Genomic DNA, 19,522 nt, shown 5'->3' with positions numbered 1-19,522 from the left:
CAGTTGGAACTCCAAAAAGGCTTATTGTGTATTTTTTTTTTTCCTATTTTTTTTTTATTCCATCATATTAAGCTATGTATTTCCATAGACGAGATCTCTTAATTGTTAGTTCTTTGTAAGCCTTGGCAGTCTGGTGTTTCTTTCTTGAAACAACTAAGAATATGTCTTCCCTTTGATTATACCAAATGAGAAATTACCGGTCTGTTGGTATTTAAAAGGAGGCATTATACAACTTAGAACTCTTGAAAAGTTCCCCAGATTCAGTGAATTCCAAATGATGTGGCTACGGCTAGGAAGTACAGGAGTCTATGGGAAGTGACCTCAGCCGCTTTCCATAGACGTGGCTATGGCTAGGAAGTACAGGAGTCTATGGGAAGTGACCTCGGCCGCTTTCCATAGACGTGGCTACGGCTAGGAAGTACAGGAGTCTATGGGAAGTGACCTCCGCCGCTTTCCATAGACGTGGCTACGGCTAGGAAGTACAGGAGCCTATGGGAAGTGACCTCAGCCGCTTTCCATAGACGTGGCTACGGCTAGGAAGTACAGGAGTCTATGGGAAGTGACCTCAGCCGCTTTCCATAGACGTGGCTACGGCTAGGAAGTACAGGAGTCTATGGGAAGTGACCTCAGCCGCTTTCCATAGACGTGGCTACGGCTAGGAAGTACAGGAGTCTATGGGAAGTGACCTCAGCCGCTTTCCATAGACGTGTGTGTGATTGCAAGCCGTAGTCAAGTAATTTGAACACAGCCTTGATCAAGGCTTGCTCAAGAGTAGTCTGGTACCGTTTGCAGCACAATGGGGAAAATACTAGGTTGCCATCAGGAACTAGCATTTCCATTGACATGTAATTTGTTTGATACAGAACAAGGATAGCCGTGTCTGACTTACTCAGCTATGGCTCATGTGTAATATCAAGCCGTAGTCGTAGCCCAGTAATTCAGACATGGCTAATTATTCCAATTTTAAAGACGCTCCCTAACACACAGGAACTGAACAATTTAAGAATAATTTCTTGATATTGTAATTCATTATATCATAATGATACAAATACCGAATGTTACATTACTTGAATATTATGTATAAATGGAGCTAAAATAATTCTTGCGTACCTTTTATCTATTTTATAACGGAAATCTTAACAAGCAACTGATCATTGTGGTGTTTTTTTTTTTTCAATCGTAGAGAAAATTAGAATTGTTTTCTGTTTCGGTAGACGTAGTTTATGTATCATATATAAATAAATAACCTATTTTTGTACAGAACTTAGCTGTGGAGAATGGTTCACACTACAATGTCTGATAGGGAAAAGAGTGGGAAAGTTATCATAGATGTCCAGATTTCAGAGATTATAGAGCAAACTTTTGTGTCGACTAGACAGGGTTGAACTTTGGGCATTTTATTTGAGAGTTGCCAGTTCAATCTTGCATTGATATGTTTGTCTTAATAAGAAAAGTACTTTATATTTTGGGTTGAAGCTAAAACTGTCTCAAGTCGAGATTGATGGTCTTTATTTTACTAGTATCTTTTTTTGTTTACTTGTGTAGTTATATCCCTGAACTTTATGTACAGTTGACACTCAATGTATAAAGGCAGTAGGGAAATCAATCCCTATTTTTCCTTTCTGGATGGCATTTGTGAGAAACGTGTTAAACCCGAGATTAAAACCCAAGGTAGTAGTAATGGTACGCTTTTGGAAAGAATGCAGTATCCAGACGCTACTTCTTTGGCTATGCACAAAGTCTATGGAGAGTCTAAGACCACTTTCTAACAAAATTGGGCTCACGTTTCTCAGTCCAAGATTCATGTCTTTTCGACATTTTTGCAGTGACTAATTCATTGAGATAATATATGATGAAAAAATGACGTCAGGATGCAACAGTCTTTCCCATATTTCTCTCGGAGTGAAATTTCTTTTCTTTTCTTTACACCTGAGACTCTAACAGAGAAAAATCTATTCAAACTTTTTTTTTCAATCTAAGTGTATTTTTTTTTCACTCTGAATGATCTGTTGCCTACTTTTAGTGGGTAACAGAGTGATTTGTCGGATTAAAAATAAGAATGTTTTTGCAGTTTTTCTGCAGGGTGTGCGTGTATAAGAGATCCCTAACTTGTAAGTTCCTAACAATTATGCATAACTACCCATGATGCATGTACCTTGATGTAAGTTCAGTCTGTCACAAGCCAATGTGGCTCATCAGGCTGGCATTTATCTCCAGTTTCAGTAGCATGAAACAAGAATATTTCTACTCCCCCTGGATGGGATGCTAGTCCATCTCAGGTTACTCCCCAGCTAATGCTGGAACCATTTATACTCCTGGGTGGAGAGAGGCAAGTGGGGTAAAGTGGCTTGCCCAAGGACACAGCATATGGCCAGCAGCTGGATTCGAACCCTAATGTGTCCTTCAACAAAAATCTGTTGAGATTTGTTGGGTTTCAATAATAATTTCAGTGACAGTTAAATCTTCTTTGTAAACATGTCCAATTTTTCATTCTCGAAGATTCATATAATTGTCAGCGTGGTTACGTAGTAAATAATTTTGTACATGTGTACTTTACATGTATTGTCTCTTACATCAAAAATGTTACATAGTGACTTGAAACAATGAGAATCCAATGATTAGAAATTAATGTGTGGTCGACTAATTTGAGTGTTTATGTTTCATTTTAGTATTTTGTTGACTACTTCTTTTTCATGTTTTTATTTATTTATTTTTTCATTTGATGTGACCCTAATATGAAAATGAAAATTAAGAAAAGGAATTGTCCAGATTTTGTTTTCATGTTGTACATGGATTGGCTCGTCCCAATTTGACGCTGGTTTTGGAGGACTCTGTAATGGCTAACACTAGTTCTCGACTTCCTAGTCAGTTCATTGGTCAACTGCACCCTGTTGGATTTGAATGGGTTTTGGAAGCACATGTAAAAATGCGAAGGTTTCAGAGAAAACCATCTGGAAACATTTTCATTTTGTAATTTTAATTATTGATTTTAATTTGTTGTATGATATTGGAAACTATTGGGTTTCTTCAGTTGAAAATTGATTAAACTTTGTGGATCATTACAAAGGAGAAATTCCCTTTATTTTTTTGAATTTCAAATCGAACTTGTAAATGGAAATAAATTCCATTGTAAATGGTGATCGTGGATGTAGCAAACCGAGTCATTAAGCCGCGCCCACTGCCATGTGAACACTAGCAACGCGTGACCCACTCAACCAATGCTGCAATGCGTGTTCAAGACGCGCGCGTCGTACGCAAATGCACGCGTGTCAGACCACATTAAATCACGGCTGTGTTGGTCAGAATATCATGGGGCGGGGTTTAAGTGGATCAGTTTATTATTTTTGCTGGGTGGGATCGTTGCCTTCCAGTGAAATTGAAATAACCTACATGTATTTCCATTTATGAACGAAGGTCATAACCTCAGTTTGTTTATTTTAACACCAAATTCAAACTTGTGGAAAGTCCCAAGTTTCACTATTCCCGTTTTTACCCAAAATTATAAACAAAAGCAAATGCTAGGGGTTAAACTGATTCTTTTTTACTTAAACAAGGCCAATAAAATGAAATATCTGCAAACGAAAATAATGAACTTTCGGTGAGACGACCAGCGTAAATCAACACAAAAATACTTAATTTCTACACTTAATTCTAAGATTAGAATTTATTTTACCGATTTATGTCAAAAACGGAGAAAAACCTGCCAAATTTAACTAAACTTAATTTTCTTTCAAGAGAGGGCGCGCTACACAAATAGTGGTCACCATCGTAAAGAATGTTCTGTCTTTAAACTGAAAGCAGGAATGCAACTTTCATAGTTCAAAAACAACACACTCGTTTTCCAGACGATAACTCAAGAAATGCGTGTTGCATTGAATCGATATTTCGTATTGTGATTAAAGGTAACATATATCACAAATCTGTTGAATTTGGAGTGGGATCGTCCGACAATAAAAACAATATAACCAAAATAATGTACTGGGGAAACACGGAGAAAATCCCGCCAATTTATGTCATTTTCATTTTTCTTTCACAAGAGGGCGCGCTATTGGTCACCACTGTACCGTGCATGCAAACATTGTCAACACGACACAAAACATGCCTTTGAATTGTCAAGTTCATGACACAAAAACGCTCTCGGTTTGATGATTCCTCACTAAATTCAACAGATTTGTTCAATCATCTGTATGTTTAATCAATTTATTAAATGTCGATTTCATGCAAATATGTATTTCTTGAGTTTCTTCTGGAAACCGAGTGTGTTGTTTTTGTGTCATGAAAGTTGACTAAAATCTCCAGTTATTTGTAGCTAGCTAGTTCTTTTTAACACACTACATTTCCGGAGTATATTAATTATATTTTTGACGGTTTCTCTCCAAATTCGCAAGTGATGTGTTGTGTATGATAACTTATCAGGAGATTTGATTCCAGTCCAATACAACAAGCATTTCTTGAAAAGTCGTCTCAACAACGAGTGTGTTGTTTTTGTTCCATAAACATATTGACTCAAATTCGCCTTGTATTTTGCGCGCTTACATGCCACATTGTCTTGTGTATATTTTTATTATTGGTCAACAATTGATATCCAAATTCAAGAGATTTGATACATATATCAGGTTGAATCGTTATGCAATATTTCAAATTAATGCACCAAGTACTTCTTGAGTTATCTTCTCGAAACCGATTGCATTGCTTTTTGTCATGAAAGTTGACTCTAGATCGCCAGTATCTTGAGCGCTTTAACACACTACATTTCCGGAGAATATTAATTATATATTTTTTTGATTTTGAAAAAAATACTTGATTTTGGACAATGAGTCATCTTTAATGCCAAAACCCAGTTACTAGTCCTTATCATTTGTTTGTAAAACTGTACGCATGCAGTACTGACATGCGTGAAATGTTTTGGTTAAATATGATTGTTTTATTTTGTGTAACAAAATGCTCTGCAACTAGTTCGAGAATACCATAGTCAGTGATAACTCTGTGTTAAGTTAAATTCATATAGACTGTTACTTTGGAGTTGAAAGAAATAAAATTTTAACTGCTTTTCAGGAAACACTGTGTTATTTCCAAACTTGTCTCTCCCATAGTTTTGAATTTCTTGATCCAATCATGGAGGAATAAACAATATAAAAAAAGAATATTTTATATTTTTTATTCTATTTGATTCTGAAAACAACACTTCAATTTTTCTAACATAAGTTCAGTCAATTTATGTCTCGGGAATGTAAAAAAAGGGAAGAAAATTAAGTAGCAATAAAATAATGTGGGACTCGAACCTGAGTCGCCTGATTGGGAGTCCTACGCCGGTCCACAAGACCATTAACGCGCTCAAATGCTCAACCAGTTCTACTTAATTATAATTGTAAGATAGGCTTATCGTGGCTTTTCACGTTGACGCCCATGCACGCTTAGACGTAAAACACAGTCTGACGATGTTAAACATTCGTTTGATTTTGGGTGTAGCTGTTCTAATCGATCTAAATTTAATTGGAAAAGGGTAAAGGGTGTCAACTGAACTAAAATCCTGAAATTCAATGAAATAAAACTCGTACAATCTTTGGTTTCAGTACGAAACGCACGTGTTCAACGGATGCAGAGAAGCCCATTTCTTTTGTTAAATTCCTTTGTTGAATCTTGCGTTAACAATAAAATGTTTCCATTGAGGCGAAAGGATTAAACGCCGCGATCTTTTTTCACGCTTGAGTGCCTCTGAATAGGGAATATTGAAGCGGAAAATCACGAATTACAGCACTTAGGCAGCATTTTATCCCACATAATGATACTTTTTGGAGAGGAAATTGCATACTGAATACAACTGTAGTTTCAAAATTCAAAAATTCGCCGTATTTAAAAAGTCGAGGTAATTTTTTTGGAAAAATTTCACCAAAACTTTCCTCATCCTAACGTAGGCGGCGCTATACATATTTCATTCTCGCACGTGCACCGTATCCAGAGTTGGCTAGCGCGCATTAGCGTGTGTGTATGGCATTGCAAGGGATGGGGGCGGGGCTGGCTGCCTGTTTTGTATACATGTACGGTTTATAACCCTTTTTTAAAAACATTTTTCCCACTAACAACTTTTAGTAAAAATATTTTGCTTGTTCCCCCCCCCATCTCACACGACAAAACAAATTCCCGCCTCCCTCTTGCTTCATGTGTATACCGGGCCCCTTTTATTAATATCCTTATACGCGTCTCTTTTGTTCCATTAAAGTTGACTTTTATTCTGATTGCATTTTTTTTCACAGACCTTAATTATCTATTGTTTTAGTTGTAGACCTTTTCAACTTTTATTGGTGAGATAAATTGAAATTGTGATGCTAGGATAAGATTGGGTACAGTGGATAGCGGTTGATACTCAGATGGGGCGGCGGCTAGCGCGATAACAATGCGCGCACTGAGAATGAAATATATATAGCGCCGCCTACGTTAGGATGAGGAAAGTTTTGATGAAATTTTTCCAAAAAAAATTCCTCGACTTTTTAAATACGGCGAATTTTTGAATTTTGAAACTATAGATGTATTCAGTATGCAATTTCCTCTTCAAAAAGTATCATTATGTGGGATAAAATGCTGCCTAAGTGCTGTAATTCGTGATTTTCCGCTTCAATATTCCCCATTCAGAGGCACTCAAGCGTGAAAAAAGATCGCGGCGTTTAATCCTTTTCCCTCAATGGAAACATTTTATTGTTAACGCCAGATCCAACAAAGGAATTCAACAAAAGAAATAGGCTTCTCTGCATCCGTTGAACACGTGTGTTTCGTACTGAAACCAAGGATTGTACGAGTTTTATTTCATTGAAGTTCACAATTTTAGTTCAGTTGACACCCTTTACCCTTTTCCAATTAAATTTTGATCAATTAGAACAGCTACACCAAAAATCAAACGAATGTTTTACATCGTCAGACTGTGTTTTACGTCTAAGCGTGCATGGGCGTCAACGTGAAAAGCCACGATAAGCCTATCTTACGGTTATGATAAAGCAGAACTGACGCTTTGTTTAAGTGCGATAATGGTCCGCTGGACCGGTGTAGGACTCCCAATCTGGCGACTCAGGTTCGAGTCCCACCATAGTATTGTTGTTTAATTGTCTTCACTTTTTTTTCTTTCCCAAAAATGAATTGACTGAGCTTACTTTTAAACAAATTGAAATTATATTACTTTTTTTCAAATTGAAATTATATTATTCTTTTTTTTTTTACCTTCCCAACTTTTTATAGCCCCATGCCCAAACATAAATTTACTAAACTTATCTTTTAAATAAATTGAATTAAGTTTTGTTTTCAGGAATCCCAAACAAACTACCAAGAAAACAAACAAATCAATAACAAACAGGTATTTTTTTCACTTTTATTTATTGTGATGATTTAATATCTCTTTATTCAAAGAACTATGCACAGCATTTCAACAATCTTTTAAGTAACATTTACTTTTAAAATTCACCTACACAATATTTACACTGCAAGATAAGATTTATCGGACTTGAAGGGAATGTACAACATTTGCTTTTGCTGCAATTTTCAGAAATAAATGGATTTGGAGGATTAGTATGTTATAGCAAATATTGTTAAAATGACTTTTTTCGCATTTGGGCTTGTAGATGCTGGAAAAGCCAAGAAAACCAGACATGTATTTGCAGTCTGGTGACCCCACTTATAAGATAAAACGGAGCAATTAATAGACTTTGGGGAATTGTAAGGTCAGAGAATCAGTCTAGCAGACTTGTACCTCTTCACAGGTGTGTAATCAATTGCAAAGAAAATGCGGAATAACTAATTATGAAAAATTCGGAGCAATTTTTGAAAAATAGCCAGTTTTCTCCAATGCTGGTCGGCCGACCAGCGTTGGAAAAGTACAATTTTTCTTAAAAATGTCAGCACATCAGGAGCCACGATTTCACAGGATGCTTTAGACTGTCATTCCCCAACAATCCAGTAAGGTATTTCGCGATATTTTGATCATTTCGTTTTGTGATGTTTGCAAATGTTGTATCTTCCCTTTAAAGAAAGGCAGTAAACATTTAATGTTTTTACAGATGAAATAAAGAAATGAAGTCAGAATATCACACAATATTGGAAAAGAATGTTGCAACCTGACCCCACTTCAGCAGTTGTGTGCAAAGTCTATGGAGTGTCAAGAAAATTTTCTCCCAAGTATTTCTCAGTCCCAGATTCATGTCTTATCATCATTTATGCAATGAATGACTTCATTGAGATGATATGAAGAAAAAGCAGCATCAGGTTGCAACATTCTTTCCCAATATTGTACATGAAAAAAAATATAGTATTGACAATGTGATAGATTGCCTTTGAGAAAGATTCTGTTGGATTGGATTTTCTGAAACTGACTTGGGACATGGATGACAAGATTGACTTTCAAGGATTTGTGCGGACTTGGGACTTGAATACAACCTGGGCCCAATTGCATGGCGCTGCTTAACAGTTACCAGAAAAGCTGTGCTCATTACTACAGCAGAACATTGTACCATCCTTAAGCACTCATGGCGTGGATGTGCTAACGGTTCAGCACGCATTGAGATCTACATGTACATTGTTACGTCAAAAGTAAAGCAAATTGTTCCTCTGAGGTATTAGCATGCCTTTTGCTGTGTTTTCTGCTTACGGTAAGTTAAGCAAATTGTTTCTCTGAGGTATTAGCATGCCTTTTGCTGTGTTTTCTGCTTACGGTAAGTTAAGCAAATTGTTTCTCTGAGGTATTAGCATGCCTTTTGTTTACTGCTTACAGTCTCAGTAATATAGGCGGAGAGGCTCTGCTGGCAGAAATTGTGTGCTTAGCAGCGCTATGAAATTGGGCTCAGTTCAAATCACTTATTCTGGACCTTACACCCTAATTACCTGACAAACGTGCTCTGAAAACTTGTACATGTATATTCATATCAATATAAACCATTAATTAGTATAATTACATTACATACAGATGACTACCCCCTTCCTTGAATAACCATTCCTGGCCCATTCTCATGCCGTTGGCTCGTCTCTAAACAGGCCCCAGAAACTCCAAGAAAACAAACTTGCAGAGTTGTCCTAAGCAACATTTATGACGTGAACCTTTATAATTATGATATGAACATTTCAATGCTACCTGACTTCAACTGTCTGACTGAGTCACTGAGTATCGAGTCAGTCACTATTAGTCACGTACTGACTGACCGAGTCATTGAGTTACTGAATGAGCCACTGACTGACCGAGTCACTGAGAGAGTCACTGACCGAGTCACTTACTGAGTCACTGACCAAGTCACTGAGTAGATGACTGAGCCACTGAGTCGCTCAATGAGTCACTGAGTGATTCACTAACCGAGTCACTGACCAAATCACTGACGAGTCACTGACTGAGTCACTGACTGAATCTGACTGAATCATGGAGTCGCTGAATGAGTCACTGAGTTGTTGACTGAGTCACTGACCAAGTCACTGACTGAGTCACAGAGTCCAGCTTAACTAGGCAAGCCTACTTTGTTTATGCCATGAGAAACCAGCCTCTCTCCAGAACTGTTGTTTTTTCTCCTGCATAACTATCTTGCCAAAGCTAAACAGAGAAATATTTCAAGGCAAATTTCCCATGCGTCAAGAATAATTAAATCACTCTTAATCAACAGTATCGTTCCATTATTTTATTTTTGGAAAATCCCTTTGCAAGCAGGGGTTTTTGGAATGTACAAATTTAAACAATCTCAAGACTATAGGATATGGACCACCTCAGGAAACTGGTACCCTGTTGTCCTTGGCCCACTTCTTCATGACACGGATGGTGTATTCCACCTGTGGGTTACCGGTGTTGCGCAAGATTTGGAGGATGTCTTGCAGTGTTCCTCTGTAGAGGAAAAAAAATGACAAAAATCTAGTGGCTTGAACTTCACTGGGTTTTGTGCACATGAAAATGAAAGCTATTAACAAGATGGACTTTGCGTCGGGGTGATGTAAATCAATGTTAGGTTTTGCCCTTCACCGATGTATAAACACTGTATACTCAGTGTGTTACCTCCCGAGTGAAAGTTGGAAAAATAATCACTTGGGTGGGATTCGAACCCACAACTCGACCACCGAGCTTACGGGATTGGTGGTCCAGTGGTAAGATGTCTGCACTAGAAAGCAGGAGGTCATGGGTTCGAGTCCCAACCGAGTGATTTTTTCCAAATTTCACTCGGGAGGTAATGCACTGAGTATACAGTGTTTATACGTCAGTGAAGGGCAAAACCTAATAGTGAAAATGAAAGCTGTTTTTAGAATATGGGGACAAAGGAAAAATCCATAAAAATCAATGAATTTGAACTAGAGGGCTAAGAAGTTGAAAAGTATTCATGAAGATTTGTAATAAAAAGCCGTATCCTCTCTGAGTGATCCCCGTTTGATATTTGCCAGGTCTGCATCGTGACGTTGGGCGTGATCCCTGGCTGCATGGCATATGCGGGTTGAGGGCTTCTGACTAGCGCCCCTTTGACAGAGACATTGACAATTAGGGAACCGCCAACATTGGGCTGGATAGCTCAGTTGGTAGAGCACCGGAGTGATATGTCAGTGCACACTGTTTGATAGATGTAGTGTGGTCACCTGACCATAAGTTGATCTGATTGGTCAGTGTGCACTGCTGATTGACAGAGATGACACCCACCTTGGTTCATGACCAGCTATGATCTGCTGGAATACGCCCACGCACGCCCCTCGCTTGCCTTCCCAGTATTCAGGATTGGGGTCCAATCTTTCCAGGACATCGAAAGCCTTGGCTGCATAGTAGAACTGGCCATCTACCGACAGAAAAGTTGAGAATCGGGAAGAAGCTGTGACAATTATATTTTGAGGTTGAGCAAAAATTTATCAGAATTTCGAATGAAAAGCTTGAATTTTTTCGATCATTTCGCCACCGTGTTGACAAAGTGATGAATTTGTCCCAAATCAATATTTTAAGCAGTTTGGGATTTTTGGCTATTCTAATATTTTATGATGCCCTCTACATGCTTACCAAAGTTTGCGACACAAAAGTGCATCCTTCATTATTCAAGCTAATGACACAAAGTGGTAAATGTGCAACGAATCATTTTTTTTTCTTTTTGACGGGGATTCGTATTATCGTTGATTTTACAAGTGAAAACAATGTTGCAATCAGACGCCACTTTTGTCTTCACACATCATCTCAATAAAGATGAGTTATTGCAAAAATGTTTCACAAACACGAATCTGCAGAAACATTTCCAATTTTGTTCAGAAATACTTGGAAAGTTTTCTTGACTCGCCATAGACTTTGTACACAACAGCTGAAAGGGCGTCTGGATACTGCATTCTTTTCTACACATGCGTTATATTTAGATTTATGTCTCCTCTACGATTTGCGTTTGGACGAAGTGACAAATGTGTTTCGTGAAATCGGCTGCAGGTTGAGATTGAGTGACTGGATACTAATTTAGGGCTAATGCCAAAATCTTGACCAAACATACAACGGACAAAAATAGGGGATGATGTTTTACCTTGTAGCCGTCGTTGGCAATGAGCTACAGCAGGCTGAACGATTCGCCAGACGTCTCCATCTTAAGGTACAACTCCCAGGCTAGTCTGGCCTTACGATTCACGATGTCTGAACAACGAAAACAACACAAAGAAAGGTTATAAATACATAGGATACTGCTGTAAGAAAACACATTGGGGTCCACAAAAGATGGTTCGGTTCAGTGGATGCTCGTTTCAGCAATTTTCGGCCAGCAATGCTCAGTGTAACTGTGTACAATATTTGGGAGCCAAGAGGGATGTTCAATGTAGCAAATTTCTGTCGTACAATCTGCTTGAAATGTGATTGAGCAAATCCAACATGGCAAATGTACGACTAAGATGTGAAGTTTACACGTTTAAACGAAAAAACTTCTCAATCCGTTTACAAATTTCTCAAAACATGTAAACAAAACCAGAATTATAGAAAAGGGAGTTCTGTTCACGCGATCTTCCTTGGAGATAACCACACATAGCACAAATAATTAACACAGATTTAAAACCTACTTAATTTACTAAACCTTAGAAGCATAGCACAAATAATTAACGTTGTTTTCAAATCCTCCTTAATTTACAAAACCTTAGAAGCACCGTAGTACTTGATTACATTTGGGGAACACTTGGTTACATTTTTACTTTATCAACGACTGCCTGCTATTTACAATGTCAACCATTGTTGATTTATCATGTCAATCACGCCGGTCTGCAGATCAGACATATGGGTAGGCAAAAGCCACTGTCAATGGCTAAACGTTTAAAACGGTTCTTAAAATATTTGCTTAACGTTTACACAATGAAACGCAAAGTCACGTCCTTAATATACGATCAGGGCGATGATTGCATGCTGGTTATGTCATTGTTAGAGACCCTTCAGTCTACCTCACACATGGGCAACATGTGCATCTCCCTAATGCCACTCTGGATTTTCCAGCAGTACATGAAATGCATGCACGCGACGTGTCGTGACTTGAGTTGGACATTTGGTTGTGCAGTCACAATTGTGAGTGGTCAATACATTATGAGTTGAGGCTTAACAGGTGGATTCATTCCCATCATTAGCAACTTGGAAGTTGGAAGAGGAAACGTCATTCACAATTGACGGTAATACTCACAGCATCTTGCCAACCAGAGACACGTGTAGTCATTCTTGATCTTCTCACTCTGAATGAGCACAAAAATCTGGAAAACAAGAGAAACGAAACCCACTCCAATTAAATCATGCTAAAACCAAGTGTTGCCAACCAAAACAGTGGTCTAGGAGGCACAGAAAGATCCCCATCCGGGTTTTAGACTTGTTTTTTGTATGCCTATTCGCCCTGAACAAGGCTACAAGCCACTCCAGATATACAGGGCTACAAGTCAGCGCAAAGCAGCTAAATCAACCACACCATCTCTGCCCTCATAGGCACCCACTTATAAGCCATCAGTGTGGGGGTTTGGTCAGTATCAAATGAGGGCAATAATGCTCATTGTGAGTTTTGGCAAGGTATGCACCCCTCTAGTCGGAAAACATGCGACAGCATTGCAGCGGTGGCAGCTTTTTGGGTGCTATCCCTTGTTTTTTTTTTTTTTAAATGGCAGCCAAAACATGCTTGCTACAACATACAATTTATCCGGTTCAAGCATATTGACGGCAATTTTGAAAACACAAATCAAAAGTGATAACACTGCCACCACTCACACTGCAAAGCTATCACACATTCTCCAACTCTAGATGTGCCTTTCAAATAATCGCTATGAGCATTGCTCTTTTCAATCGTCTGGTACCGGTGGCCCATTTTTTGGACCAAAGCTGAGAGCCTATTACTCCTGGGTGGGGAGAAGCAATGAGTAACAAAGTGCCTTGCCCAAGGGCACACGCACCATGACCCCAGGCTGGACTCGAACCCACAACCTGCAGCTTTACCGCAGACCACGAATCCAACGCCCTCAACCACGAGGCCACAGCACTCCACACTCCTCTTGAATCAGGACAGATCATAGGTTGGAGGGAAATAAGCACCAGGCAAGGAATTCCAAAGAGATGCAGCACGTGGGAAAATAAGCTATTGGAATATCTTTTAGTTCTACATCTAGGTATACGGCAACAGTATATGGATGAGAACAGACAGAAAGTCGGGCTTCTCTCTCAAACAGGGCCGACCATCGGTGGAAATTGATACAAAATTCCACTTCTCTTAGAAATAACAGCACACCAGGTGCCGTGATTTCACAGGATGCTTGAGACTATTATTCCCTAACAGTCAGGTATTTCATAATAACTTGGTAGTTTGGGTTTTTGATGTTTGCAAATGAAAGGCACCATGACTAGTTCAGGCACCATGACGAGTCACTGCGCCATGACTGGCCAACTATTGAGGGCGCAACAACGAAAATTGGGTCCGGGAGTCCAACCTACCTCCTCTGCTTCCTTGTAGTTGCCTGCTGTGGCTTTGGCCTGCGCATAGTTGTAGTTGAACCTATCGTCGTTGTAGAAGTAACTCTAGAAACGTAAACACACAAAAATGTCATCTTAGTTTTTCTGATAATTTTCCCACCTGCACTACTTTTTTCCCCTAAAAAGGACAAATACAGCTAAACCATGCCACAGAAACAACTATGAGCAAGTTGGGGCGAGACTAGTGGTCGATTCCTGACGTAATTTGATGCCTGAGCACTAATATCAACATGCAAATGCCTCTAGTCAGACGATGGTCAAAATTGTTCACCAAATAAAGAGAATGGTCAAAAATAATTCTAAACACTTTTGGTCTTGAATATTACTAGAGCCTAGAGGGTGATTGGCAAAAAATATTTTCAGGTTTTTGGAGAAAAGTTCAAAAACGAATAGTGTCTAACATTAAATGCATTAGATAAAATGACCTGAGAGCAAATATGCAGTCCTATGCCCCCTGTCTGTCTGGCCTCAACTCCATTTTCAAAGCTGTTGATGAAATAAAATGAATCAATAAAGATTCACTGCAACTTGAACATGTTGAAATACAGCGGTCATGGCGGTGCTGTTGAATTCATTGGTAACAAATTTCCCTGCTAAATCCAATATTTTTGGACATTTTAAACCGGAATTGTGGCATAAATCACTGAAGGGAGAAATGAGTAAAGTCCAGATATGGGAATCTTTCCAGTACGCCGAAAGGAAGTTGAATTTTGACAAGTAAATAGTCCAGCCGAGACTTACCTGTTGTACAGGCCTAGCCTACCGCTACATTATCCATAATGTTGATATCGGATAACCAAACAACAGGTGGCGCTCTTCACAATTAACGGCGTCATAATTATACAATCTCGTTTACGTAGTGTTGAGGGATGCATACCTGCAAATAAACTCCCATAGACACTAGTGCTAAATGCCCATACTTCAAAATTATTTTTTAAAATACTCAAAACTCTCACAGGTATTCAAGCTGCACAGAAAAATGATGATCAATGTGTCATCTTTCATTTTCTTTTCAATTTTTGGTGGGTTGACCATTGACTTTCGAGATATTTTCACGCAAAGAAGACGACCCCTATTTTCCCCAAAGCGGAAAAGTAGCCATCTTGAAAAACGATCCCTCCACAGCATGGCAAAATAGCGCCACTTTCGAGCCCAATAACATCCAAAATGCTCAGAATTGGAAGCCCCAAGTCCGGGCCAGAGGTTCATTACCATATCTCTTCAATTCACCAATTTTACGGCTCTCAGAACTCTCTAATATAGAATATTTTGAAGATATAACTTTTATTCATGAGCTTGGCGGATCGATTTACCGGTGTGCACCCTGAGAGCGGTACGCACTGACAGTGACAGGTACTTAATACAGGAAAGAAAGTTACAAAATAAAGCTAACCCTTGAGACGAAGTTGCGAAAAAGTTTCGAAGTCCGAATTTTCCCATCATGCATTGAGAAATCCCATTTCCTTTCTCGATAGGATTTGGGATTTGTTTTCCGTTTGGCTGTCGAATAGGACTGGGAATCGTTATTCGTTAATATCCGTTTTGCTGTCGACAATGGATTTTGGATTCGAAGTCCGATATCCGTTTTTCTTTTTGCTTAGGAAATGAAAATTGGTTTCGTTATCCGTTTTTCTTTTTGTTAGAAATTGGGAAATGCGGGAATTATGGGTGTCTGTGTATATGGAGATCAATGGTTGTAACCGTACCTGACCACGCTATTATAGCAGGTGGTCACTTCTCATTCTGTATCTGGGTTGTATGGGGCTGGCCAGAGGCCCGGGGGTTCATTGGATTCTGTGTAGCCTTCTGTTCAATCTAACTCCTTGTTTATCTGGTGCTTCTAGAAGCACCAGATCAACAAGGAGTTGGGGGAGCTGCATATAGGGAGGGGTATCCTGACTTGATGATTTTATTGCTATATGTAATGTGATGTATGGTCTCTTTTGAAGGATTAATTACAATAAAATGCAAACGGAACTTAATTGGAAGTTTCTTCTTTCACATTCTCAAACTAAATAATTATTTCTATATGCATGAATAGTTGTAGTTGTGAAAAGAAAAATTCCCTGCTTACGCTATGTTCTGGACGTCAAGACTCAGCGTTCCGGCGGAGAATTGAAGGCCTGCAGATAGATAAGGTTTCACACTGCACGCCCGCCCTTTCTCGAAAGATTTTGTTTAGTTGTTTGACGGTTACTCACGAAATTTAATCTCCTCATGTAAGACATCAAGAACGATCACTTGCGGAACTTACAACTTTTCCTTTTTTATTTTGTTTGTATTTTTCACGTTTAAAAATATCTGTTTCGGTATGCTCTTTTTCATTGTTTGATGGTTTCTCATGAAATTAAATCTCATAATGTAACACAGTCATCATGACATATAGCTGAATATTCAATTTTGAAATACAGAACAAACTCGTTTTGAGGGCAACAACTCAAGAAATACACGTTACATTTAAATGAGTTTTCGTGCACTCATTTGTCATGATGTTTAACATGAACAGATTTAATTTCATAAGAAAAGGTCAAACAATCAAGTTATTATGACCGTAACAATACAGGGTTTTAATCGCGACAAGTACAATCCTAATGGAAGTCAACGTGGATTTCTAGCGTTTCAAACACTAGATTGTTACGATCATATTATATTTATAGCTCCATAGTTTCTCACGCCATTCAAACTGCTTCTGCTACCCATCGTGAAAACTAATTGCACGAAATTTCAATTGAATCCATTCCGTATTTCTTGAGTAATTCATCGGAAACGAGTTTGTTCTTTTTGTCCAATTTTGCAGCATCTGTGTTGATGCGTTGTTGAGACCACTATATTGATGTGGCGCGCCCTCTTTTGAACGAAACTTAAAATATTCTACGGCTTGCGGATGTATGTCTTGGCCGAGGCCACTAGTTTTATTCAGCGCGCCCTTTCTCGAAAGACTTTTTAAGTTGTTTGACGGTTTCTCACGAAATTTAATCTCCTCATGTAAGACATCAAGACCGATCACTTGTTAAACTTACAACTTAATATAGCTTGACCTGGTGAGCTTGGGTTATTGCTCAAACAACGAGTGTGTTATTATTTTTCCATGGACGTTGACTTTTCATTTTTAATTTGGTTTGTATTTTTCACGTTTAAAACACTATATTTCTTTCGGGTATGCTCTTTCTCATTGTTCGATGGTTTATCATGAAATTAAATCTCATAATGTAACACAATCATCATGACAAATCACTGAATATTCAATTTTAAAATACAGAACAAACTCGTTTTGGAGGCAACAACTCAAGAAATACACGTTACATTTAAATGAATTTTCGTGCACTCATTTGTCATGATGTTTAAACATGAACAGATTTAATTTCATAAGAAAAGGTCAAACAATCAAGCTATTATGACCGTAACAATACAGGGTTTTAATCGCGACAAATACAAACCTAATGGAAGTTAACGTGGATTTTTAGTGTATAAAACACCAGATTGTTACGATCATATTATTATAGCTCCACAGTTTCTCCCGCCATTCAAACTACTTCTTCTACACATCGTGAAAACTAATTGCACGAAATTTCAATTAAATCCATTCCGTATTTCTTGAGTAATTCATCGGAAACGTGATTGTTCTTTTTGTCCAATTTTCAAGTGCAGCATCCGTGTTGATGCGTTGTTGAGACCACTAAATTGATGTGGCGCGCCCTCTTTTGAACGAAACTTAAAATATTCTACGGCGTGCGGATGTGTGTCTTGGCGGTTCGAGGCCACTAGTTTTATTCAGCATGCAGACTTGGACGTGTCTCACTTAAAATATGTTTAAGGATAGACATACTTGCAAATTCCAGATTGGTCATGGCTGACCATGGCTAGTATCATCATGGGTATTGCTGGATTAAATAATGTCAAATTACATTCGTTGCAGGGGAACAAACTCCAAGAAACTGCCCAGTTGTCTGACAGTGACATTCTCCGGACCCAACGTGAGGGCAGCATCTGTGGTTCTTGATAACAGCGTCACCACCAGGGACAAAGCTCGCTCGAAATTCCAGGCACTCAAGAGGTTGGGATTGCCAGCGAAACACAGCCTGGCTTTCTTGTTCAGCTGCGTTGGGCGAGGGCGCCATTTCTACCAGGCCGAGGATGTGGAAAGCGGAGCCTTTCACGAGGTCTTTCCCGACACGCCCCTTGTGGGGTTCTTTGGGGGCGGGGAGTACGGCTGTGATAACTTCACCCTGGGGAGATCGGTGCAGGAGAGTGCAGACCAAGACTCGGCAGACCTCAGGCACAGGAATGAGCTGAACAAACTGCAGAATTTGGAGAAGTGGTTCACTTGTGTAGTAATTGCTTGCTGTCATTTGGCTGAATAGTGAGGCATTAGTGAGTGATCTCTTTAAATTTGTACTTTGTGATTGAAATTAGGAAAATAACTGGTCCACTGACTCTGTATTCGCAAAGTAACGTGAACATCAATTTTGAATAAAATTGTGACTCGAGTCATTACAATTCTGACCAATGCCTATTCTTAACATAGACGTTGACAAAGCGGGAGACTAAACACGATGCAGCTTGGTAGCTCAGTTGGTAGAGCACTGGAACGGCAATCCAGAGGTCCCAGGTTCTATTCCCTCGTCCTTTCAATTTGTGGATTGTTGTATTTCCCTGTACAGGCCACAGATTATTGCATTGACTGGTTGCCCTGGATGCAGGCCTGCCCTGGTTCACTTCCTCTCCCATATATCACCAAGAGCACAAGCCTTCTCATATGCGGAGCAGTGCTGATCGTAAGTAATCTGCTATAGTCGCAATTTGTCTGTGATTTGACAAAAGTTTGTCCTTGTGAAGCAGTGTGATCAGAAGCTAGCGTTGCGAATCATAAGTAATCTGCTACAGTTGCAAGTTGTTTGTAGCATGAACATAAATGTCATAAAGAGTGGGTGATTTGTCTTTTTTTGTGAACAATTTGAGAGACATTATATTTTTAATTATTATTTTAGTAGAGTATTAATTTCTTTAGTAAAGTATAGATGCTAAGCTTTAAGGGGAAACATTTTGTCCCGCCTTTCATACAGGGTGAGCAGAGTACACATTTGATGGAGCTTCTGACAGACTCTCAGGAGAAATGGGTGGATGTTCAGAAGATCAAGGCATTCCCAGCCATGGTAGCAAGCCCTACGCTAAGAACCGGGGCACAGGCACTCATGCAGGTACGCTTATGAGGGGGATCAGGGTCAGACCTGAGTATGCGTGGATAGCTCAAGTTTTGTGCATTTTGATGAGTTGTGTGCCTTTTGACAACTACATGCATTTCAGACTAGCATTCAGAGAAGTGCCGAACTAAATTATTCCAAAGAGTTGAATTAAGTTTGACGTTTGAAACATTGAGGAGCAACTACACATAAAAGTCGTCCAAAGATTGTGTGTTGCAGTCGTTCAGAATGACTCCAGCTTCTAATCAATGGAAAATGAATAAAAGAACTTTGCCTGTGTTTGAAACGTGAATCTATTTACGTTGAGTTTAGTTGAGATAAGTTAGGGATTCTGGAACACCAGTTTTAAGTGGATTGAGGTACTGTTTGATAATTTCGG

General features: G+C 39.0%; 2 protein-coding genes across 2 annotated transcripts; one reads left to right on the top strand and one right to left on the bottom strand.

The window, feature by feature from the left end:
- Positions 1-9,542: 9,542 nt before the first annotated feature.
- LOC119740648 (intraflagellar transport protein 56-like) lies at positions 9,543-17,790 on the bottom strand. Its single transcript, XM_038216015.1, has 4 exons — positions 17,769-17,790; positions 11,490-11,534; positions 10,640-10,772; positions 9,543-9,841 (listed from the first exon to the last, which is right to left on the bottom strand). Exons 1-4 carry the CDS (start codon positions 17,788-17,790, stop codon positions 9,727-9,729), a joined length of 315 nt encoding a protein of 104 aa, XP_038071943.1. The 3' UTR covers positions 9,543-9,726.
- LOC119737436 (F-box only protein 22-like) lies at positions 17,697-18,626 on the top strand. Its single transcript, XM_038211794.1, has 2 exons — positions 17,697-18,313; positions 18,604-18,626. The coding sequence occupies exon 1, from the start codon at positions 17,836-17,838 to the stop codon at positions 18,301-18,303; it is 468 nt and encodes a 155-aa protein (XP_038067722.1). The 5' UTR covers positions 17,697-17,835; the 3' UTR covers positions 18,304-18,313; positions 18,604-18,626.
- The last annotated feature ends 896 nt before the right edge of the window (positions 18,627-19,522 follow it).

Source organism: Patiria miniata, unplaced genomic scaffold, assembly GCF_015706575.1.
Source record: "Patiria miniata isolate m_02_andy unplaced genomic scaffold, ASM1570657v1 HiC_scaffold_10, whole genome shotgun sequence".
In the NCBI taxonomy this organism is placed as follows: domain Eukaryota; kingdom Metazoa; phylum Echinodermata; class Asteroidea; order Valvatida; family Asterinidae; genus Patiria; species Patiria miniata.
The sequence above is the reverse complement of the archived record's forward strand: the minus strand, read 5'-3'. Positions and strand labels throughout refer to the sequence as shown.

What these genes read in the sequence shown, in the direction of transcription:
- LOC119737436 (XM_038211794.1), top strand. Translation starts at nt 17,836, where the DNA reads ATGTCAAATTACATTCGTTGCAGGGGAACAAACTCCAAGAAACTGCCC.
- LOC119740648 (XM_038216015.1), bottom strand. Translation starts at nt 17,790, where the DNA reads ATGACCAATCTGGAATTTGCAA. An exon ending in GACCAATCTGGAATTTGCAA is followed by an intron (nt 11,535 to 17,768) that starts GTATGTCTATCC and finishes GAGACGTCTGGC; the next exon opens with GAATCGTTCAGCCTGCTGTA. An exon ending in ATAGCTGGTCATGAACCAAG is followed by an intron (nt 9,842 to 10,639) that starts GTGGGTGTCATC and finishes TTTCCTCTACAG; the next exon opens with AGGAACACTGCAAGACATCC.